This window comes from Talpa occidentalis, unplaced genomic scaffold (genome assembly GCF_014898055.3).
Source record: "Talpa occidentalis isolate TD23 unplaced genomic scaffold, MPIMG_talOcc4v2.1 talOcc4.2, whole genome shotgun sequence".
NCBI lineage: Eukaryota > Metazoa > Chordata > Mammalia > Eulipotyphla > Talpidae > Talpa > Talpa occidentalis.
The window spans coordinates 95,378,429-95,401,061 of record NW_023602073.1 but is presented as its reverse complement, the minus strand read 5'-3'; the positions used below and the strand labels follow the sequence as shown (position 1 = coordinate 95,401,061).

The window sequence follows — 22,633 nt, the reverse complement described above, 5'->3', positions numbered from 1 at the left end:
GCGAGGCTGCCCGCGGCCTCTGCAGCGCCGGTTCGATCCCCGGCCTCTGGGTGAGGGTCCCACATGGCGCGCAGACCTCTCCTGCCGCCCGCTGCTCCCCTCAGCAGTGTACTTCGGTCCTTCTGCCTGCTCTGCTCCCCGCTCTGGCTCTGGTGTGTTCTCTCGCCCTCCCGCGCTTCTGACTGTATCCAGTGCTTGTATGTATGTATGTATAACTCAATTCAATCAATCAATCAATAAATCTTAAAAAAAAAAAACTAAAAAAAAAAAACCCTGATCTGATCATCTTTTCTATTTCTTAGGTTATATTTTTAGGTAATTGGTTACTTTGATCCACTAAACTAACCAAAGATAATCCTATTTTTTAATCACTGGGTAAAAAAGAACTTATTTGAACACCAATTTGAAGCCAGTTTAAACATGCGAGGCACTTATTCTTTGGACACTGATAAGAATCTACAAACCTATCCTATTGCACTGGAGTTACTACATAGAATTACTTCATGGTAAAGTTGAAAATAATTCTTTTAAGAAAGTTTAATACAATAATTATGTATCTAGCTCTTACCATGTATAATTTGCACACAGCTTCTGATACTAGCAAAACATTCCTTTTTAAATAAAAGGACTTAAATGTTCTTTTAAAATTCTCATATCAATAATATCACATTTATATATTAAAAACAAACCAATATCCATAATATTGATGAATTAATAAAAGATTACATCACAGTGCATTGGGGTGTTTTATCTTTATATATTTTCATTTTACTTCCATACATGTGTTTAAAAGACCACAAAGTGATTGATATTAGACAAACATATTAACATTTTAATTTTTTCACACATACTTTAATGTTAAAATATTACAAAATACTATAATCTGATGGTATTTTTTACCATCAGAGTAGTGATTGCTTACTTGAAAATATTAATTTCATATATATTAAAATGTACCATTCTCAACTATAATTACATTACAAATGCTTGCTAAACTATAAAAATATAAGATAGTTTATTCTACTTTACAGCCTTATGAAGAGTTGCTAGTTAGCAGACAGATAATTGATTTCTTTCATAGTGAAATTTTACTTTGATAATTTGAAGACAAGTACTAAGCAGAATAATTTCCAAAAGACTAAAGAGATACTATAGATAAAAAGTAAGAAATACATAAAACACAGAAGTATCAGATTTTTTTTAAAAGAGCATATTATAAAATTAGACAATCATTCTTGTACCAGACTTTCCCTATTAACTTCTTCTGTCCAATGTTCACACTAATGTGACTTGGGTATTATAAAATATTTTAGAAACACTTCCTCAAAACTTTCCAAGATTGTAGCTTTCAGAGGATCTTCAATCCCAGTGTTGCTCAGATGAAGCAGATTTCGTAAGAACTTATCATTAACCACAAGCTTTTTGGGCAAAGACCATGTCTTACTCTTCTTACCGCCAATGCTTAGGAGTTGGCACTCTTCAACAAACGTTCACTGAACTGAATTGTTGAAATTATAACAGTCAAAATACAATATATGAATAAGGTCTTTTGGAGGACTGTGGGAAAACACTTTCAGTTTATACAAGTGTCCATAAACACGTGAAAATGCTCTCGCTTATCCTAAATTCTCTAATTGAGTACTACAGAGAGAAGCAAGTAAATGGGAAGGATTTCCTGAGTAATTCATATAATATGACTAGTTCGTTAAAAATGAAGAGCAGTCTGAAAATTTTAAGAGGTAAGCTAAATATTAGCTATACTCAATATTCCATGGTATAAAGAAACTTAAAATTAATAGTACCACATAACTGTTTTATATAGGTCCCATATTCAAGTCTGCTACTGAATCACCAAAAAGTAAACTTAAAAAAAAAAAAAAAAAGGGCCTCCCCGGTGGCGCAGCAGTTGAGCGCTGGGTTGCGAAGCTGCCCGCGGCCTCTGTGGCGCCGGTTCGATCCCTGGCTGCTCCCCGGCCACCGGAGGAGGGTCCCACATGGCGCGCAGACCTCGCAGACCTCTCCTGCCGCCCGCTGCTCCCCTCAGCAGTGTACTTCAGTCCTTCTGCCTGCTCTGCTCCCCGCTCTGGCTCTGGTGAATTCTCTCACCCTCCCGTGCTTCTGACTGTACCCAGTGCTTGTATAAATAAATAAATCTTAAAAAAAAAAAAAAAAAGCCTTCAATCTGCAATTAAAATTAAACCAAAATTTGGCATATACCTTTTAAAGTCTATTAATTTAATATAGTTAAAAGTTGATATTTGATGGAAAAGGCTTCCAGTGCAGGGTGTGAGCAACAAATGATTGTAAAAGTCATGTAATAACTATATTTTCCATAAACAAAGATACCTCAAGGGATCCACCAATACCTCTGGTTTAGGTAAATTAATTCAGTATTCTAATAATCATTCATTTCAAACTTTGCACTAAGTCAGCTTGGCTTTTCCCCCCCAAAAGTTTAGATTTTGGAGTACCTGAAACAAATTAAGCCTTTTGAAAGGCTTCAAAGAGTGGAAGAATAACATAGTATATACAAATACAGATATCAATATTGAAATATAAAATCACTGAATCTAAATGATAATAAAATGTCATCATTCAAACTAATTCTAGCAGATAAACTTAATTGCACGGTTTTTAATAAAGAAGATATAAAATTACAAATTCTTTAAAGTTCAGTTTTAAAAGTAAGCATTCATCTCTTAAGTATAAAGAGTTCAACAGGACCTTTCCTTATCTATAAGTGACACTGTCCACCTATAATCTATTGCTTCCTTTACCTTCCAAAATATTTTGAAAATTTAACCCAAAATGTGAGGACTACCCAATAACAATAATTTATGGTAAACATTTAAGAAAATTCAACAAAACTAAGAAATATGCCACTGAAACAGGAAGGTAAAGAAAGAACTTGGTTCCAAAAGGAAAAACTGTAATACAAAGGAAGCAAGTTTCTTAAATTTAAAAGGCATAATGAACATTAGCTAGCATTTACTTATGCATTTCTTTTACACTTTTTAGTGTAATAGGGCTCTGTTAACTCACTGGTATATAAAAAGGAATTTTGAAATCTGAATTATATTAAACAGTTCAAGTATAAACAAATGTAAGAAGTCAAGTCCTAAAGAAAAACATACTTCTAGAGAGTACAACACAATTATTAACAGCTTTTCTGACATGATAAATCCACTAAGTAGTCCAATGGATAAGCCCACATTTTGATCAAATTTTTCAAAAACTGAAAGGGGACAAAATATAGAAACTCAAGTGACTTTTAGTGGCATATTAAGATTAGTTATCACTGTGTTGCTGGGGTGGTATGGGTAGGTGGCACTAGTGCACATTAAGCCTGTTACCTGCAGGCCAGCTCCAACTCCATACCTTGTTCCCCCAAGGAAGATGGATTGGTAACAACAGAATGCTAATCTTGAATTTTCTCTAGTTTGTTTTTAAAAAGTAGTCACAAGCAAAATACAAAGGCTTTGTGTAACAACTTATGACACTTCCCAAAAGATAGGAAAACATTAACTAGGGGAGATACCAGTGGGAAATCATTGTTCCAAAATTTTATCAAGGATTTAGAAAATACAGGTAGAGTGCAGGAATTTATATAGGGAATTTAAAACACGCAGTTTTAAATTCTGTTTATAAAAACCAGGTCTCCAACACATCCAATTCTTAGTCTGAAGCCTTTGCTGATTCCTCCCAGCAAATAAAATATGCACTAACCATGACTGTTGGAGATTGAAAATAATGAGACAAGAGGTGATGTTGGAAGATCAAGTTCTAAAAGCCACATCTCAGAGTAAAGTAAATGCTAAAAGAAAACACACCTTTAAAGTGCTAGAACTCCCAAAAAGGACAATCTGCAGATGGATTACCATGGTCAATACATCAGGACCTTAGCATCTAAATCTGCTCAGTGTCATCAGCCTCTGGGCTTTAAGTTTTATCCAAAACCAAACAGGAATGGTTTTATTTTACTCTTGAATAGGATAGGGATTAGGAAACTTTTTTCATAAAAGGACAGATAATAAATACTTTAAGTTTTTCTGGTCACATTATCTGGTCTCTGTTGCTTTCTCATCCCACTCCCCAACACCCTCCCCACTCCTTTAAAATTTTAAGAATCATTTTTAGAGCACTAGCCATATAATATCAGGGTGCTTTTCAAATCAGGTTGTAGGTTGCAAACCCCTGATAAGGAAGAAGAGCAATTCTCTGCTAAGTCTCCCAAAAAGTACCCCCTTTTCTTCAACTTGAAATAACCAGGTAAAATAGGAATTAGAAGTTCTAAGGACTGTAAAGGTAAGTGATCTAATTTTTCAAATTGGGGGAGCTGAAGGCTCAGAGGGCCCAAGTGACTGGCTAACAGCACACTCCAAATGCTCATTTTTCTCTCCTTTCTCTTTAATTTTTAGAATGCTGACATCCAAATTGGGAGTCCCTTTAAAATAAATATACAGGAGTTGTATTATATTCACAGCTTAAAATATTTGTTTTATCAGATACTTTTCTTAGCCTCTTTTATCATGCTGATGAAATTCACACAAAAAAAACTCAAGAAAAACTTATACTTTCTAATTAATACTGGGCTACAGTGGACCTTAAAGGTGCTTAACATTGTGCCTCCTAAGCTCAATAAACTACAATGTTCTCCAGCCATGCTGGTCAGACTGGCTTCTGAGAAGCCTGAAAAAGGCCACTTGATAGATAGGACCACTTATATGACCAAAAGGATCAAGATAAGCAGAGCCTGGTGCACAGTCAATGCTCCTCCCTCAGAAAGTCCTTCTAGAACACATTGGGCTAGCAAGCAAACACCTTACTAGGAGAGCCCAATCACATGTTTATCATCTTTCCTAGTATAGTAATAGTGCATTAGAAATTGTACTTTTATGCCACTTTTCAGAATGAATTCTACAAAAAAAAGAACATTTTCCTTCAAATGGCAAAACTAAAGCTTATTCTTTGTGCCTGAGTTTCTAGTTGTTTCCCATAGCATTCCTGATTAAAAATCTACTTTTATTATAAAGGAAGAGCTTCTCTAAACCAAAACAGGAAAGTTAGATATACAGAATGACCTTTTTTTAAATTCAGAACTTAAATTTAATACTACTTTATAGAAAAATTTTACCACCCAATACCAAAAAAACCCCAAAACAACTTTCATGTGTCAATTCTGAATATAAGGTGTGTAATATTTTGCATAATTTAAAATACACTTATGCAACATATGAATTTATAAAGTATTATTACTCATAGCTACATTTTGCCCAGGTTAAGAAATGCCATCACATGCCAGCTCCTGAATAGTCACAATTCCATCAAATATATATATATTCATTTTAGATATATGAGGTAATATGTTTTCTACGTATCACGTCCTCACTTTGTAGGTTAGAGGAATTTGACTCCTTTTAAGACCGAAAAATAAGCAAGCCCTCCTTCCTCACTAAAAAAGGTTAAAGAAAAAAAGAATTCACTTCTTTATGATTCATTGCATCTCCTAAATCTGGCTTTTATTTTACTGTATTTAAAAGCTCTTCTTCTTGGAGTTTCAATTTAAAGTCCTCTCTGATTCTTTCTAGCAGCTCTGGTTTAAAAATAACATCCAATGCAGTCATTGCCAGAGCTTTGGCTGTACGCAAAGTGTAGAACTGAGCTTCTTGTGATCCTAAAAGGAAAAGAAAATAAATTAAAACATCCATATTCAACAAATTTTCAAATTAGCTCTCACCTAAATTGCTTCTCCAACTACCAACAATATAATATTTTCTGAAGTGATATTACACAGTGAAATAATAACAGACTAAATTAGTTAAAAAGGCAGCTACTATTACAAAAAAGAGAGCATGTACCAAAACATTCACTTCTAATACACTTACCTGCAGCTTCAGTATACTGTTCTGTATGATTCAAGGCATTCGACCCAATGTAAAAATATGGATGAATCCCAGGGACCACAAAACTAACATTTCCAAAATCAGTAGATCCTTGGAAAGGTGAAACAATACATTTATTTTTAATTGCTAGTCCAATAGACACTAGAGCACACCTATTCAATCTCTGTAGCATCTGACATAATTTACTACTCCTTCCCTTCCAGAAATTCTCTACTTCTTTGGCTCCCGTGACTCCACGCTCTATTGACTGTCTGGTTTACTCTGTCTCCTTTTTTTTTTTTTTTTTGCAGGTGTTTAAAATAACATTTATTTTTTTAAAGTTAACATGTGCATAATAGGAAAACTAAAAAGCACAAGAAGCAAAGAACAAAGTTATCCATAATTACATAATTACAAGCAGTTTAGTTTGACACATCCTTTGAGATCCTGTGTGTATTTCTACATAACTAAGCATCCACTTTTATGTAATTAAGATTGTATAGTTATGTAGCATGCTTTCCCACACACTATGAATATATACCATTTCAAAGTTCCAAAGCTATACAAGTATTTTGATAACCAAGAATACACACACCAACTCATCTGAAGGGAAAAAAAAAAGTGATCCTGCCTTTCTTGGCAACAAAAATTTCAGAAAGACAAAATGGCAATGTGCCTATAGATAAAGATGCTGGCAGAATTACAACCAAGATACTGCATTCCCTTAATGTTCAATTAAAAATGAGACGTAAAGCAACAGAATAAACTACAGTATAATGCTCCTAAGGTAATTCATTATCCAATCTATCCTTTTAAAATATTAGCAAGGACTATAGGTAATTCATTATCCAATCTATTTTGTTAAAATATTAGCAAGGACATATGTTCACTGAACTACTTAACAATGCTTTCCTATAGGCACAGTCATGAGATGCACACATATCAATGGCTAGCATCAAATTAAATATGAACACTTTTGCATAATCTCTCCCTCTGTATTTCTTTCTGCCTGTTGCCAACTTTCTGAACAAGTCCTAACATACATTGCTCAGAGATGGTTTAACAAGACTACCTCCAAGATGTTTCTTTTCTATAACAAAAAAATATGTACAAGTAACTATAAACCAGAGACACACTGGGGGGGAGGTGAGGGAGGGGCAGGGAAAGGAAGGACTAGAGTCAAAATAATGGGGGGGGGGTGCGATTGTATGGGGAATATAACCAAAATGAAAATGCATACATTGTGCAAAGATGAGAAAAGATGTAAGAATTATATAAAATAAAATATTTAAATAAAAAAATATTTACAAAGTGGTTAATTCACTAGCTCTACTTTTTATCATACATTGTCACCTCAGGATACTGTCTCCTTCTTTACACTGTTTCCTTTACCTGCCTCCTAAGTGCTGGTGAGGACCAAGGTTTTACCTTTGGGCTTCTCCATCTGTGTACTTAGGCAACCACATCAATTGTGTTTCCAATTATCTCATATATCGACAACTCCAAAATTTCCAACCTCGGTACATTCTGGAGGTTCCAGATTCAACAAGCTATTGGATAGCTCCCCTTAGATCCCATAAGCACCTCAATAATTTATGCCAAGCCACCATACCCCTACTGCTCTTTCTTTTGAATTCCTTATCTCAGTAAATGACATCAATATCCCATTTTTCACTACTGCATTCTTTTGAGTCTACTTCATTAACATCTATTACTATATTTCAGGAGATACATCAACAAGCAAACATATTAGTAATAATGTTTTCAAAAGGGAAAAACCTATAATAACCACCAATACACTTATGATTCAACCCTAATAGTTGTGTTATTCCTCAAAAACTGAAAATGCCCCATATACTATCAGTACGTACTTAGTGACCTTGACCTGCTTACCTGTGATGACTGAGAATGAATTAAAATTCTATTTCCCACTTAAATAGCTTATCCAAAAAATAAAACTAAGCAAATTTAGATAATAGAAATATTTAGAATATAAAGGAAAATGTTTGTTGGCTATTTCTAAAGACAAGTCTGATCAATTGATATTCTACATGCACTTGAGTTTTTTAATTTCTTTGTTTAAAAGTTTATATTGTGTTATACAAACTGTCTTTATATACAAGAGCATAAGTGAAAATTTCTCTCCCCTCACTTCCCCAAATATCACAGTAGACCATATCTTGCTAATATGCCATCAAGTATCCCTTTCCAATTCTGAACTGTTAAATCTAGACACCAGCTTCTAAATTTTGTGATTTTTCCAATCTGGTATTTTTTTCCCAATAGTATCTTTTCCCTATTAAGTTTGTTAGAAATACCATTAAAAACATCAGCAGTGCATCCCTACCTCCAAAGTCATTAAACAAAATCACTAAATAAAGATGGTATTTCTCTTCTTCAAATAATTCCACATAAATGAAAGAACTTAATTACCTGAAGGGCCATTCAACATTGCATCTTCTGAGATGAATTCTATTCCCAGTTTTTTTCCATTTTCCATATAAGTTTTCCAGAGGCTCTTATTGGGAAGAACATTATAATAATCATGTGCTCCACTTTTAATTTCTACCTAATTAAAAATTGTAAAACAAATTTTGAAATAAAAAATTCAAAGTCATTATCTAATTTTCAAACCACTATGGTTCTCTAGCAGAAAGAAATTTAAGGGGGAACATTTTCCCTTCTGAATAGAAATCCTCTCAAATCTTTTACCTTATCTCAAACTAAAGATAATAAAAATAATATTAGCAAAAGTCAATTATAAAATGGCAAATGACATTTCTTCTATTCTTAGCAACATTAGTCACAATGACAACCTAATCCAATATTACAAAAGAATCAAATTTTAAAAAATTATTAAAAGACTATTTAAAGTATAGATTTAAATCCACTAACAATAAACCTTATCCTAACGGAATATTATACTTTGAGATATTAGCTAATGATATTAGCTATGTCTTTATTTTATAAAAATTTAAATAAGTAATGCATTAATTTTTTTATTTTTTGGATACTTACATATTTAGTCTGAGAATCACTGCTACAGTGAGACACTGCTAATATAAATCACACATCCCCCATCAACTGAGGGCAGAATAAGGTATATATGCATTAGTTCCTAACTCTTTACAAATATTATCTCATTAATTCTCACAAGAACCCTGAGATAGGGCCTCCCCGGTGGTGCAGCGGTTGAGCGCTGGGTTGCGAAGCTGCCCGCGGCCTCTGCAGCGCCGGTTTGATCCCCAGCTGCTCCCCGGCTACTGGAGGAGGGTCCCACATGGCGGCAGACCTCTCCTGCCGCCCGCTGCTCCCCTCAGCAGTGTACTTCGGTCCTTCTACCTGCTCTGCTCCTGGCTCTGGCTCTGGTGAATTCTCTCACCCTCCCGCGCTTCTGACTGTACCCAGTGCATGTATAAACAAACAAACAAACAAATAAATAAAATAAATAAAACATGCCTCTAAAAAAAAAAAATAAAATCACAAAAAAAAAAAAAAAAAAAAGAAACCCTGAGATAGACTTTCTATTCTCCACTTTTCAAGTGAGAAAATGGAGGCCCAGATCCTATCTTTCCAACTAAATTGTATACTCTCTCCAGGGCAAGATTCACATTTTACATTAATTCTGAGACTTCTCATCCCATTGTATATGCTACATGCCTGGTACATTAATGATACTGGCTTTATGGTTCAAAATCAATAAAACCTCTTGACTAATTTCTGGTCTCTTTTAACTTCTATTACAGCAAACTATAAGTATTTATATCACTATTACATATATCTCTAACTTTACCATAAAATAGCTTTTGCTCATTTTGCCATAAAATTCCCTTTATAGAAAAGATACAGAACAATTCTAAAAGCATAACTGTCAAAAAGGAAGACCATGACTAGCAAAATGACAGATGGTAGCTCTGTAATATCAGTTATTCTAATTTCTGTGTAAAAAAAGATAACTGAGATTTTCCTTATGTAGGAATAGAGTACAATATATATTAAAGACTTTCACATAAACTAGTTAATCAACTAATTTCACATAATCGAGATATCAACAATTGAAAAGAGACAAATTAGGTTTTATTTTTTTTTTTAAATTAGGTTTTAATCTAACAATATAAACAACCTAGTTCACCCATATACTTCTGATTATAATTTAGATTAACTACTGAAAATTCTTACTGTGCATCCTGTAGCCAAAGCTGCAGCTCTGAAGCAATCTTCTGCTTTTTGGGTCAAAACTGGAAGTTCTTTCATTGACGGTGCACGGAAGTAGTAGATTAATTCAGAGTAAGAGGGAATGATATTGGGTTTTACACCACCATTTTTAATTATACCTATAAAAAGAATCAAATTACTGTAATTGAGCTTGGAGACCATTTTTTAAAGTTTAAACATAACCATAAACTTTCTCAGCCAATATGTATATTAAAAAAGGAATTTAAATTTATTAACTCCACAGATAAAACAAAAATTTTGATATGCTGTACTACACACATTTCTATACATAGGGTGACACTTTCTAGTTAACAGGAAAAAAATAATTGTTTTATAGGTACTTTAAAGAATTTCTATATGTTAAGAAATTATGAATCTTGACTATAAACTGCTAGACATTTTTATAACTACAAAAAATATACTTAGTAATATCTTTTTTTTTAATTTTTGTGTAGAGGAACTGGGGTATAGGCCAGAGGTGCTGGGGGGCCAGAGACAGAGTGGGGAGCAAAACAGGCAGAGTGACTGAAATACACTGCTGAGAGGAGCAGTGGGCAAGACAAGAGAGGTCTGCTGCGCCATATGTGGGTTAGCTCCCTGGCTGGGGATTGAACTCAGGTCACCGAGCTGACACTTAACCCTAAGCCACCAGGGAGACCTTAGTAGTATCTTAAATTTTCTAGAGAAGACATTTCTGTAAGGCTTACTGAGAATTGTGCCTATATTGATAACCTTTTGACATTAAAAAAGAAAAGACCAGGGCCTCCCCTGGTGGCACAGCAGTTGAGAGTTGGGCTGAGAAGCTGCCCGCAGCCTCTGCAGCGCCGGTTCGATCCCCAGCCACCAGCGAGGGTACCACATGGAGCGACAGACCTCTCCTGCTGTGCCCATTGCTCCCCTCAGCAGTGTGTTTTGTCAGTTTGCCTGTTCTGTTCCCTGCCCTGGCTCTGGTGAATTCTCTCACCCTCCCGTGCTTCTGACTGTACCCAGTGCTTGGATAAATAAATAAATAAATAAATCTTTTTTAAAAAAATAAATAAATAAAAAAGAAAAGACCAATGGTGTTAGTTTCTATAAGTATACTTATACCTCAAGAATCCCATAAATATTTTAAATGGCATTTGGCTCTGGGAAAATAATTTTCATGAGAACAAGAATTCAACACGTGATTACTAATATTATCAATTGTCAAAAATAAATGCATGTATTTCGAACTATGCAGAGTATAAAGATTTATCTATTCAAAGTAATAATTAAAATAGATATGACCTACTTTATAAAAAACTTAAATATTCTTGCTTGTTCCTTTTAAAGAAACTAATGTAGGAAAATTTGTGAAAGTGCAATTATAAACTGATTTTAGCTGATAGCAAAAATGAGATAAAGAATAAATTAAAATATAATAATTTCCCAAATCATAAGGAAATAAACTACCAAAAATTTACATTGTCAAAATAGTACTTTATTACTATATTTATAATAAAAAAGATATTACTCAGGATCAACATCACTAGAGTAAATAAAATCAGAAATCATGACCCTTTTTTAAATTGAGGTAATGACAAAATTTTGATACTATGAAGAAATCGTGAGACTAGAATATCAAGTTCCAACTTTCAAATACCCACAGAAAGAACATAAATCCTTACATAAAATCATAATCTCAGTACTCAAAATGACCATTCCAACTGGTATAAATAATCTCGTCTTTTTCCCATATAAACAAACATCTAAGTATCCTGGCACATGAATTTCTGAAAATGTTTAAAATTTTTAGACTATTCATATGAAGTAACATGAAATGTTCTCTAAAAAATGAAATATTAAGTAATTATTGTGCCCTGAAAATATAATAAGCACAGGCTATTACACAAAGTATTTGACATTCCTACCATGAACTCTCCAAGTTGGTTTCATTTGCTGTCTTAATACAGACATATTGTTGTAGGCGAGAACTGCAGCATCTAATGCATTTACTCCTTCCCAGGGGTAGGCAGCAGCATGAGATGCTTTTCCAAAGTATTTCACAGTCACACTTGGAAATGAAACATCATTTGGAATTATTTTTCCAGTGTCATTAAAGTAAGAAAACCCAAGTAGTCAAAATTACCCAATTATTATTCAACATTAATTCATACTGTTGGAATTTTCATTTGCAAATCATCTGTAGCCCTAACACAGAAATTTACATGAGAGATATAGCTCACTATTATGTATCACAGTAATTGAAATAAAGAAGGCATTCCAAAAGAAAATTATTCTCAAGTGATCTCCTGTACAAAATAAATATGTACACATATTAATTCAAACTAATATGGGGGGGAAAAAAACTAATATGGGGGAACTGACAAAATATTTTGAAGATATACTGTTTAATTTTAAAAAGCAAGAGCCAGAACAATATAATGAGCAGAAGACTTCAGGGGGGAAAAATTCTTCAAAATTTAATTTATACATGTACCTATATATATGTGCATATAGCAGGTCCTTGGATTATGATTGGTTCACTATATAATCAAATCACTTTATAATGAGTCCTTCCTATTAAAATATAAATCACTTTATGATTTAATATTCACATCACCATTGCAACCAACTAAACCATGTAGATGGGGCATTTGTGGGTTGGGCATTTGAGTAACTTTATATTTGAGCCAATCATGGTTTATTTATTGGCTTGACAATCTTATCACGGGAGTCCACAATATTTTTAGTAAAGTATAGAATTTTTAGTCTTTATGTATCTTTTCATACAATTGGTTGTTATTGAACTGAGTCAAAATATTATGCTAACTTGTAACCAAGAGTATATTAAAAAGAAAGTTTTATTAAATTGAAACAAAGAACTAATAAAAAAGCACAACAGTGGTGTAAAATTTAGTGAAATGGTAAAATAATTTGGTTTTTCCCACCCATACCATTAGCAAACTGTAAGTGATTGTGAAATAACCTTTTCCAATTTAAGTTACTTTACTTCTTCTTACTGGCAATAAAAACAAAATTCTCTTAGTATTTTTATTGTGTAAGTCATAGTCTTATACTTTACTTATACTTTAAACTGTGCTTAAAGCACAGTTATATGCTTAAATTTTCAAATTTTGCCATCTTAGCATATATTATGCAATATCAATGTATTATTGGATTCACATTATAGTATTTTCACTATACAATCGATCACATCTGTAGAAAGGGTTTGTTTTTTAAAGTGAGGGTCAAAACCCCCCTAAATATACCTAAAAAGTCCTGGAGAAGGAACAAGATGTAAGAAAGGTGATCAATAGAAATATCCTAATTTATCTTACTTATTGTCAGAGATTTTTAGGACAAAACAGACTAGTAATTTTTTAAAAGTTAAATTTTGTTCTTGTTCTCTTCTCCATCTTAAAAGATGGGCAATGAAAAATCTAAGAAAAGACTTAGGGCCAACTGAGATAACTTCAGGATCAAGGCCAAGCAGAGTTCAACCCTAACCCAGAGTTCAAGGTTTATGGACTGGGAAGTCTGCCTGGCACCTTTGAATCGGAGAGATACTGGCAGAGATTTTTATTTTCTAAGGTTTTCTAGAGATGTACTGGTGTGTACTAACCCTGAAATCAAAGTCACTATCAATTAAAGATGATAAAAAGAAAGATACCACAGCAGTTAATCACCCTCAGAAAACAAGGACTGGTGGGATGCTGATTGATGTAAGGGAGTACCATAGAGAAGCACTTCTGGAATGGTTCTGCTATTACGCCCTAGCTACTGCAGAGAACATGTAGTTTTCCTGAAGAAGCTGGCTCTTTGTGATTAGGCCACAAACTGGACCATTAACTATTACAGTTGAAATTTCTGGTGTAAAATATCCAAATCACTTCCGTGATGTATGATCCTAGGTACCAAAAACAAATGAACTCTTCAACATAGAGAAAGATAAATAAAAAAAACTTTAGCAACAGACAAATCAGAAAAGCACAGATTAGCAAATTCCACTATTCAGTTTTCTGAATTTTCTCTCTGGAACACAATTCATTCCTTTGCTAAGAATGCAAATTAAAATAGAGTAGTGTGTTTTCTTCCCAGGACTAATAAAGCTATCTCTTGCAAAACTATTCAATTGCAAAGGCAACTGTATATCAAAGGTTAGATATTGTCCAGACACCAGAATACTCTCAGATCGAAATAGAACAGAGTGTCAACATACTCTGTATTATTTGTATGCTTCTTAGACACTATATTAGTAGTCCAATTATGAAGACCATGCTAGAAGAGGCTTGCCAAATATCATTCAATGGAAATCAAGTAAGACATCACATCATTATCTTTCGATTTACTTTTTAGATGTATAAATGTGGAGTTTTCAGTCTATAGTTATGACATAAAAGTATCCTCTAGTCAGTTTTCCACTGAGAAGTTTATCTCAATTTGAGTACTTACTCATGCTCTGCAACATCAGGTAGATAAGCAGCATTCTCTTGGGATGGATGGGCCATAAAAACAACATCAAGGTTTTTAAAAGCCCCAGCTTCAATTAAATCAATTTTGCCACCACCATCTTCTTCTGCTGGGGTTCCTAGGACAATTACCTAGAAGGAAATACTTGTGTCAGAGCAAAACAACAACAAAAATCCTTGTAGGAAAAAAATCAAACATTCCTTTTGCATATATATTTACAATCTACATTAGAGTCCTTAAACTATGAAGAGAAATTTTGTTCTGATCCCTAAATAGTCAATGGGCATGGTGCTAAATTTATCACAGGTTTCATTTACATTGTTATACCCACAATTCAGTGCAAGTGGTGCTTAACCCCACTATAGGAAACTTTTTCTAATTTCATAACTCAATTTTATATAACTAATGGCAAAGATGAAAAAAGTTAAATATTATATATTAAGTTCCTCAAAATTCTTTAGGATTTATTTCTCAAAGCTTCTTCTTGACTAATCCTTTTAGTGTATGTATGTAATTATTCATAGGCACTCTCCAGTTACCTACTAGTTATCCTCACAACAACCCTGTGAGGTAGGTGAACAAGCGACCTTTATGATCATTTTAGGGGTGGTATTTTTGAGGCAGAGTGTGAAGTATCTTGCTCTAGATCAGAGCAAGTCTTCAGGCAGAGCTGAGATTAGTTGTCCTGACCTTCAGACCTGAACTCTGATTCCTTACTAAGATACCTCATTAAAAGATCTTAACTAATTAACCCTTTATGAAGAGTATTATGTAAGTCCAATGTTAGAAATGGCCAACTATTACACAAACTTACTAATTCGATTCCACCAGTTCAACCAGGCAGATTTATTGGTCACCAAACACCTAATTAAACAAAAGAAAACTTTACAGAATAAACATTTTACTTTGATATTTAATTTTAACTTCTTCAAATAATTTTTAAAAAGCAAAGAAAAATTATAAACAACTCATACACTTTCGAGATCATGTATAAGAACACAAAGAAGCAAGCTGGAAAGTCTTAGCTTGCAAAAGGGAATCAACATAAATTCCATTTTCAGATAAGACACATAACCTTGCTAAAACAGAACATTGCTATTCAAAATTAGAAGTGTGTACATTTCCCAGTCTCACTTTCTTTAGAAGTCACAAGCACCCAAACATTTAAACTGTCCTTTATTCTTGACCCTTGACTCTGCATTAGATGACTTCTTGCTGACTACTATGAACCCTTTACAATGTAAACTTAGTTAAAACTAAATCTCTCCAAATGTGTCATGCATCGGCAAAGGACGTCCCGCACCGCCCCCAACAAAACAAAGCCCTAATCAGATGCAAAAACAAACCCCCAAAGGCAAGAAATAGAAGGCAGCTAAAAAGAAAAAGCCACAAAAGATGAATTGTTAGGATAAAAGATAAAGGTTACTGACAATGGAAAACTGGACTTTATAAAGATCATTAAAATAAAACATTAGTCTTCCCCTTAACCTGAATGGTGATGATTGAACCTTAGCTCACAGAATGTAGATTATACCATCTGGAAAAACAGTAACAAAAGATTAGACTTGCCCTGTGACAGATATAAACGGCATTTACCAGTTCAAAGAATCGAAGTATTTCTTAAAACCCTAAAATTAAGACTACAAACTTAAGAGTCAGCACATGTTTATTCGCTCCCCCGTTATCTGTGTATTTCTAGAGGTTTCCTGGTTTCCTATCCAAATGCCAAGGATTCGAATCACAACAGCACTTATGACTGCCACAAACAAAAGATTATTTGCAGCCTCATAAAGAGGAGCTGTCGATTTCCATGCATGAATTACTTCCTCCTGAGACTGCACCACCTCATCTGCAATTTGCGGTTGCCTATATTAACAAAAATAAGCAGTAACGAAAATCAGGCTCTAAGCTCTTTCCTAAGGAGAGTTCCCTCGGTTGTTCACAACAACAGGTGATGAAACAAAGAACAGGTAAATGCAAACCGTTGTTAGGCTCGCAACCTGTGAACTTTTCAATTCAGGGGTTCAGCTTTCGGCAAAGGCGAGACCAGAGGTTGAGTGCCAACCCCTACTTCTGCCCTGGGGCCGCATGCCCCGGGTCCGGCCCTTCCCGGAACGGGTCCGGCCATTCCCAGACGGTCCCGGCCTGCGCGGGTGTGGGAGTCGCGCTCCCGGGCCCCACCTCACCTTCACCGGCGGAGGCCGGGGGAGCCCCTCCAGGGCCCCCTTCACACCCAGAGCGGCCGCCGCCCCGACCTCGGCGATCAGGTTGTGCCCGCAGGCGTGCCCGATGCCAGGCAGCGCGTCATACTCGCAAAGGAAGCCCAGCTGCAGCGGGCGCGGCGCGGCGCGGGCCCCCGGCGGCTCCCACTCGGCGCGGAAGGCCGTGGCCAGCTGGTAGTGCGGCTGCACCGCCCAGGAGGCGGCCGGCGGCTCCAGCTCGAAGAAGCGCGTCAGCGCGCGGTGCGCACGGTGCTCTTCGTAGGCCAGCTCGGGCTCGCTCCAGATGGCGCGGCTCAGGGCCCCCAGGCGCTCCGCCGCCGCGTCTATGCGCTCCACGGCGCGCTGCTTTAGCAGCTCCAGCTCGGAGACGTCGGGGCCGGCTCCCCCCTTCGCGGGCCGCTCCTCTCCGGGGCTCATCCTGCCCAGCACCCGAGAGCTGTCAGCGCTGCGCTCGCTCCGTCGCCCGACCCCGCCCGCCAGCGGCCCACAGCGGCTGCGCGAGCGCGGGCCCCCGCGAGAACCCCGGTCGCCCCCGGAGCTCCGCCCCGCGCGTGTCGGGGCTCCGCGGGTTTTGTAATGGGTGGGCGCTCCGCCCTGCTCGGGTGCGGGTCGCGGTGGGAAGGTCGCAGGGTTCAGGCAAACGTCTCTCTCTTTTTCAATCCATAGATTAAGGTTTAAAAAAATGTTTATTTTGGGGCTCCCTGGGGGCGCAAAGGGTTAAGCACCGCACTATGAAGCAATCCGCAGCCTCTGCAGCACGAGTTCGATCCCCGGCTGGCCAGGATGCTACTCGCCCGCTGCTCCCCTCAGCAGTGTATTTTCAGTCAGTCTGCCTGTTCTGTTCCCCACTCTGTCTCTGGTGGATCCTCTCACCCTCCACACCTCTGGCCTGTACCCCTGCTGTTGTATGCATAAATAAATAAATATTTTAAAAAATGTTTATTTTCTTACATCTTAGTTAATTTTTGGATGGCATTTGATTTCTCCCCCGCGGATAGTTCCTGTAGTTCTCCTACTGTCAGAGTACCTGTACTCTTACCACACAGCCCTCTGTGTTCTTCCAAAACTTACCAATGTCCCCTGTCTTGACCCCATCCCCTCCCCTTCCTGTTGTATGCCTCTGATCTATGATCAGCTTGCAAGTTTTGTATGCCCCCCCCCACTTTGGTTTCTCTATATTCCGCATATAAGCAAAACTATCTGGTTTCATCTTTTTTCTCCTGACTACTGCGTCAGCATAATCTCTTCCAGGCCCATGTATGTTGCTGCAAATGGCATGAGCTTATCTTTTTTGATCCCTCCGTAGTATTCCATTGTGCATATATATACCACATCTTCTTGAGAAATGTCTCTTCTAGGCTGTCTTGACTACTGAATTATGCTCTAAGGTCGTGATTACTTTCCTGTGTTGCTTATTTCATACAGACATGAAAACAGTTTACCGGTAAATAGGCATCAGAGACAGGCCAAGTGCAACATCGCCCCCCAAAATGCCCTTCTCCTTTCTAGTAATGGTAATTAAAAAACTATGCAAAGTTTTTAGATCAGTCAATATAAATGCTGCACAAAGAACACTAGTCTGTAGACCTAGGTTCTTAAGTTTTCATACTGTCCCCACTATCTTCCTGAGATTGCTGTATTATCTTAAAAATTGCAACTACTTTAGTCTTTTGCTTGTGAGAATCAAAATTTACCACGTTTAGAATAGCCTGGGAATATAGTAAACACTAGCTATGTGTAAGCTATTATAGTATCATCTATCTGAGTAGAATAGAACAAAGAATTTCAAATGACTTTTTTTAAAGCTCACACCAAAAAGGAAATAAAAAGATTTGTGGTCATAAATATTCATGCTATTTTGTTGATTTGGATGTTTGTTTTGAATAGTAACAGCTTTGAAAGAGAACATATGACCAGTATGTTTATAAATTTAATTGATGCTGACAGAATTGAATAAGATGATGTTTAGTTGGTGTTCACATTATAACTGGGCTTTAAATTAGCCAATGAAGAAATTCAAGATGCCATATTCTTGTTTTTCTTTGGAAGCACAAGGTGTGATAAACAGCTATAACACTGTAGAGATTTATATTCTGAGGTGTTTCACATATTTAAATCTTTCCTTAATTTGTCACAAATAGGTTAAATGAGACCAACATAGTCATACAATAAACCAAACATATATTTTGAAAATAAATCTAAAGGAAGCTAACTACATGAAGGTTATCTAGTATTATTTTCAATTGCTACATATATTAACAATACCAAAGTAAATGTCACATTCTAAATCTAAAAATACTGTCGGGCCTCCCCGGTGGCACAGCGCTTGAGCGCTGGGTTGCGAAGCTGCCCGCGGCCTCTGCAGCGCCGGTTCGATCCCCGGCTCCTCCCCGGCCACCAGAGGAGGGTCCCACATGGCGCGCAGACCTCTCCTGCCGCCCGCTGCTCCCCTCAGCAGTGTACTTCAGTCCTTCTGCCTGTTCTGCTCCCCGCTCTGGCTCTGGTGAATTCTCTCACCCTCCCGCGCTTCTGACTGTACCCAGTGCATGTATAAACAAAACAAAACAAACAAATAAATAAATAAAACATGCCTCTATTAAAAAATAAATAAATAAATAAATAAATAAAATTAAAAAAAAAAATAAAAATACTGTCATTTACATTTACAGTTTACACCCTACGGTTCAGTCCTAAAAACAAGTGTGATATTAAATGTTCGGACATCCTTGTCTTAATAAACTTAATAAGCTATATTTTGGTATATTTCTGATAAAAATTCCCCCCCATATCTTGAGTTTCAATAATGTTATATGCAGCTGACTTTTGAAAAGGTCATGCATGAGCAAAAACAATAGGTGACATTAGTAGAGCATTTATTTAAATACTCAAGAGTACTTGACATGTGCCAAGTGTTTCTTTCATAAGTATTAACTCATCTAATCTTTATAACAACCTATGATGTTATTAATGTGATTATCTTTCTTCACCTTACAGATATAGTGCCCGAGATTACATAGCCAATAAGCTAGTAAATTATAGACCTGTTATAGATCATAAGTCTCTCCAGTGACCTGCTTTTAACCACCAAGACTTGGTGCTTATATAATCAGACAAATTCATAATTCATAAATGCACTTACAATTTGTCTATGCACATCAGAACCCACAATAACTCCAAGCGTCCACTATGCATAATGGTTATACCCAGAGAAAAATTAAGTCATCCAGAGAGAGTGACAAATTAAGAAAACATAACCCCAAGGGTCCTAACTTTCTTCTGTTTAAAGTGCCTTTCCCTGCAAATCAAAACTACCATGAGATACCATCTGACACCAGTGAGAATGGCACATATTAAAAAAACTAGCAACAACAAATGTTGGCGAGGTTGTGGAGAAAAAGGAACTCTCCTGCACTGTTGGTGGGAGTGCAAACTGGTCCAACCACTATGGAGAGCTGTGTGGAGATTTCTGGACCTACTGAACATAGAGCTTCCATATGATCCAGCAATTCCACTCCTAGGTATTTACCCAAAGGACACAGAAACATCAATTCCAAAGAGCACCTGCACCCCTATGTTTATAGCAGCACTGTTTACAATAGCTAAGCTTTGCAAACAACCCAAATGCCCAAAAATAGATGGCTGGATCAAGAAGATGTGGTACATATACACCATGGAATATTACTCAGCATTCAAAAAAGATAAACACATGCAATTTGCAGCAACATGGATGGCGGTGGAAGGGATCATGCTCAGCGAAATAAGCCAGAAAGAAAAAGAAAAATACTGGATGGTCTCACTCATAGCAGGAATCTAGAAAACTTAAATAAGGGACCAGGAAAATGAATAACTGTAAGAAAGTGAAAATCAAAATCAACAAACAACTATGAACCAGAGACACTCAATAAGGGGTGGGGGGCGGGGAGGGGAGGGATTGGGGTCAAAATAAGGGGGTTGCAATTGTATGGGGAATATAAAAATAAAATTAAAATTAAAAAAATAAATAAATAAAGTGCCTTTCCCCTTCCCTTTTGCTACAAGGTGAGAGACCAAGACTAGAAAAGAAGAGACACTAATGGAAACTTCTGGCTGACCAGAAAAGATAGAAAAGCCAAGTCCTTCTTACAAGTTAACATTTTAGAGTATTTACTATTTGTTGAGATGACACAAAGTGTCTGATCGTTGGCTACATCAGAACTACTGCAAAGCAAGAAGAGTCAATGATTGGAGAGAAGTAGTCAAAGGCTACAGAGTTTCAGTTCTGCAAGATGAATTAGTTCTAGAGGTCTATTGTACAGTATAATGCCTATTAAACAGTAATAAAAATTTGTTAGGAGACTATATCTTAAGTGTTCTTGTCAGACACATGAGAAACAATAAGGCGGAAAACACTCTTGGAGATGAGGTATATGTTTATGGCATAGCTTATGGGTGATGGTATATGGATCAATACTTATATCCCAAGTCATTACATTTTTTATAAATTAAATTTGTATGATTTTCTAATTCAATCATACCTCGATAAAGTGGTTTTTTTTAAAGTACCTGTAAGAACCTCAAAGCCTTCAAAGTGTATATATTTCTCCCATACCATTATGATTTCAGAGTTAAAAGGTTGGGGGTCTCTAATCAAAGCTAGGGATAATTCCTAGATTAGTGTAAGTAATTGTCGAGAGTATTTAAGTATCAGTAGTTACATAACAAATTATAGTTGAGTTTGCTTTCTTAAAACATGCCTTTAAGTTGTATATCCTGTGCTAATGTAGCAACAAAAGAGAGCAATCTGCTCCCTACCCTGAGGCTTTACCTGGGTCTCCTCACCTATAAAATTAGAAGATTGGGTTTGAAAGACCCATTCTTGAATAGATACTCCCCTTCATACCCACTCTTTAACCATCTTGCTTATTTTTATTTATTTTTTTTAAGATTTATTTATTTATTTATACAAGCACTGGGTACAGTCAGAAGTGCGGGAGGGTGAGAGAATTCACCAGAGCCAGAGCAGGGAACAGAACAGGCAGAGTGACAAAGTACACTGCTGAGGGGAGCAGCGGGCAGCAGGAGAGGTCTGCGCGCCATGTGGGACCCTCTCCCGTGGCCGGGGATCGAACCGGTGCTGCAGAGGCTGTGGGCAGCTTCGCAGCCCAGCGCTCAACCGCTGCGCCACCAGGGGAGGCCCTTATTTTTATTTTTATAGCACAATTTAGTAGTAAGACATGATTTTCACCACAATTTAGTTGATTATTATTGCTGGAGTCAAGGACCAAGTACACTCCAGATCCTCATTGTTTCCTCTTATCCTTATTCTCTCTCTTGCTTTTATTTTCTTTTTAACTACCATTTTCCTTATTTCTGATTTTTAAAAAAATTTATTTATTTTTATACAAGAACCGGAGTACAGGCCAGATGCGTGGGAGGGTGAGAGGATTCACAGGAGACAGAGGGAACAGAATAGGCAGATTGATGAAATACACTGCTGAGGGGAGCAGTGGGCGAGACAGGAAAGGTACGCTTCACCATGTGGGATTCTCGCTGGCCGGCTGGGATCGAACCCACGCTGCAGAGGCTGCAGACTGCTTCTCAGTGCGGCGCTCAACCACCTGCGCCACAAGGGAGGCCCTCCTTATTTCTAATTTTTAAATATAAGACGTTATAAAATTTTTCTAGCGTGTGAAATGGAAAGAAAGCTATCTATCAATACATAGCAACCTTACAGGTAGGCTGTGAGAATTAAATGAAGCCAGTGTATGTGAACACTTGGAGTAGTGCCTGCATATAATCATATAATTACTCAGAAATGTTATCTTTATTATTACAATTACAGTATCAACATTTTATATTTCCCAAAATTCAGAAGAGTCATATTAATAAAAAAAATAATAA

The 22,633-nt window shown here is 36.6% G+C and overlaps 1 protein-coding gene and 1 long non-coding RNA gene across 2 annotated transcripts in view; one reads left to right on the top strand and one right to left on the bottom strand.

Annotated features, from left to right (window-relative positions):
* The window catches only part of LOC129146487 (uncharacterized), a 34,577-nt gene that overhangs the window by 1,763 nt on the left and 10,181 nt on the right, over positions 1–22,633 (top strand). The gene's annotated exons all lie outside the window — the stretch shown is intronic.
* On the bottom strand, positions 960–17,216 carry PM20D2 (peptidase M20 domain containing 2). The gene is made up of 7 exons (XM_037520095.2): positions 16,718–17,216; positions 14,514–14,662; positions 11,990–12,132; positions 10,062–10,216; positions 8,316–8,451; positions 5,886–5,993; positions 960–5,674 (listed from the first exon to the last, which is right to left on the bottom strand). Exons 1-7 carry the CDS (start codon positions 17,168–17,170, stop codon positions 5,520–5,522), a joined length of 1,299 nt encoding a protein of 432 aa, XP_037375992.1. The 5' UTR covers positions 17,171–17,216; the 3' UTR covers positions 960–5,519.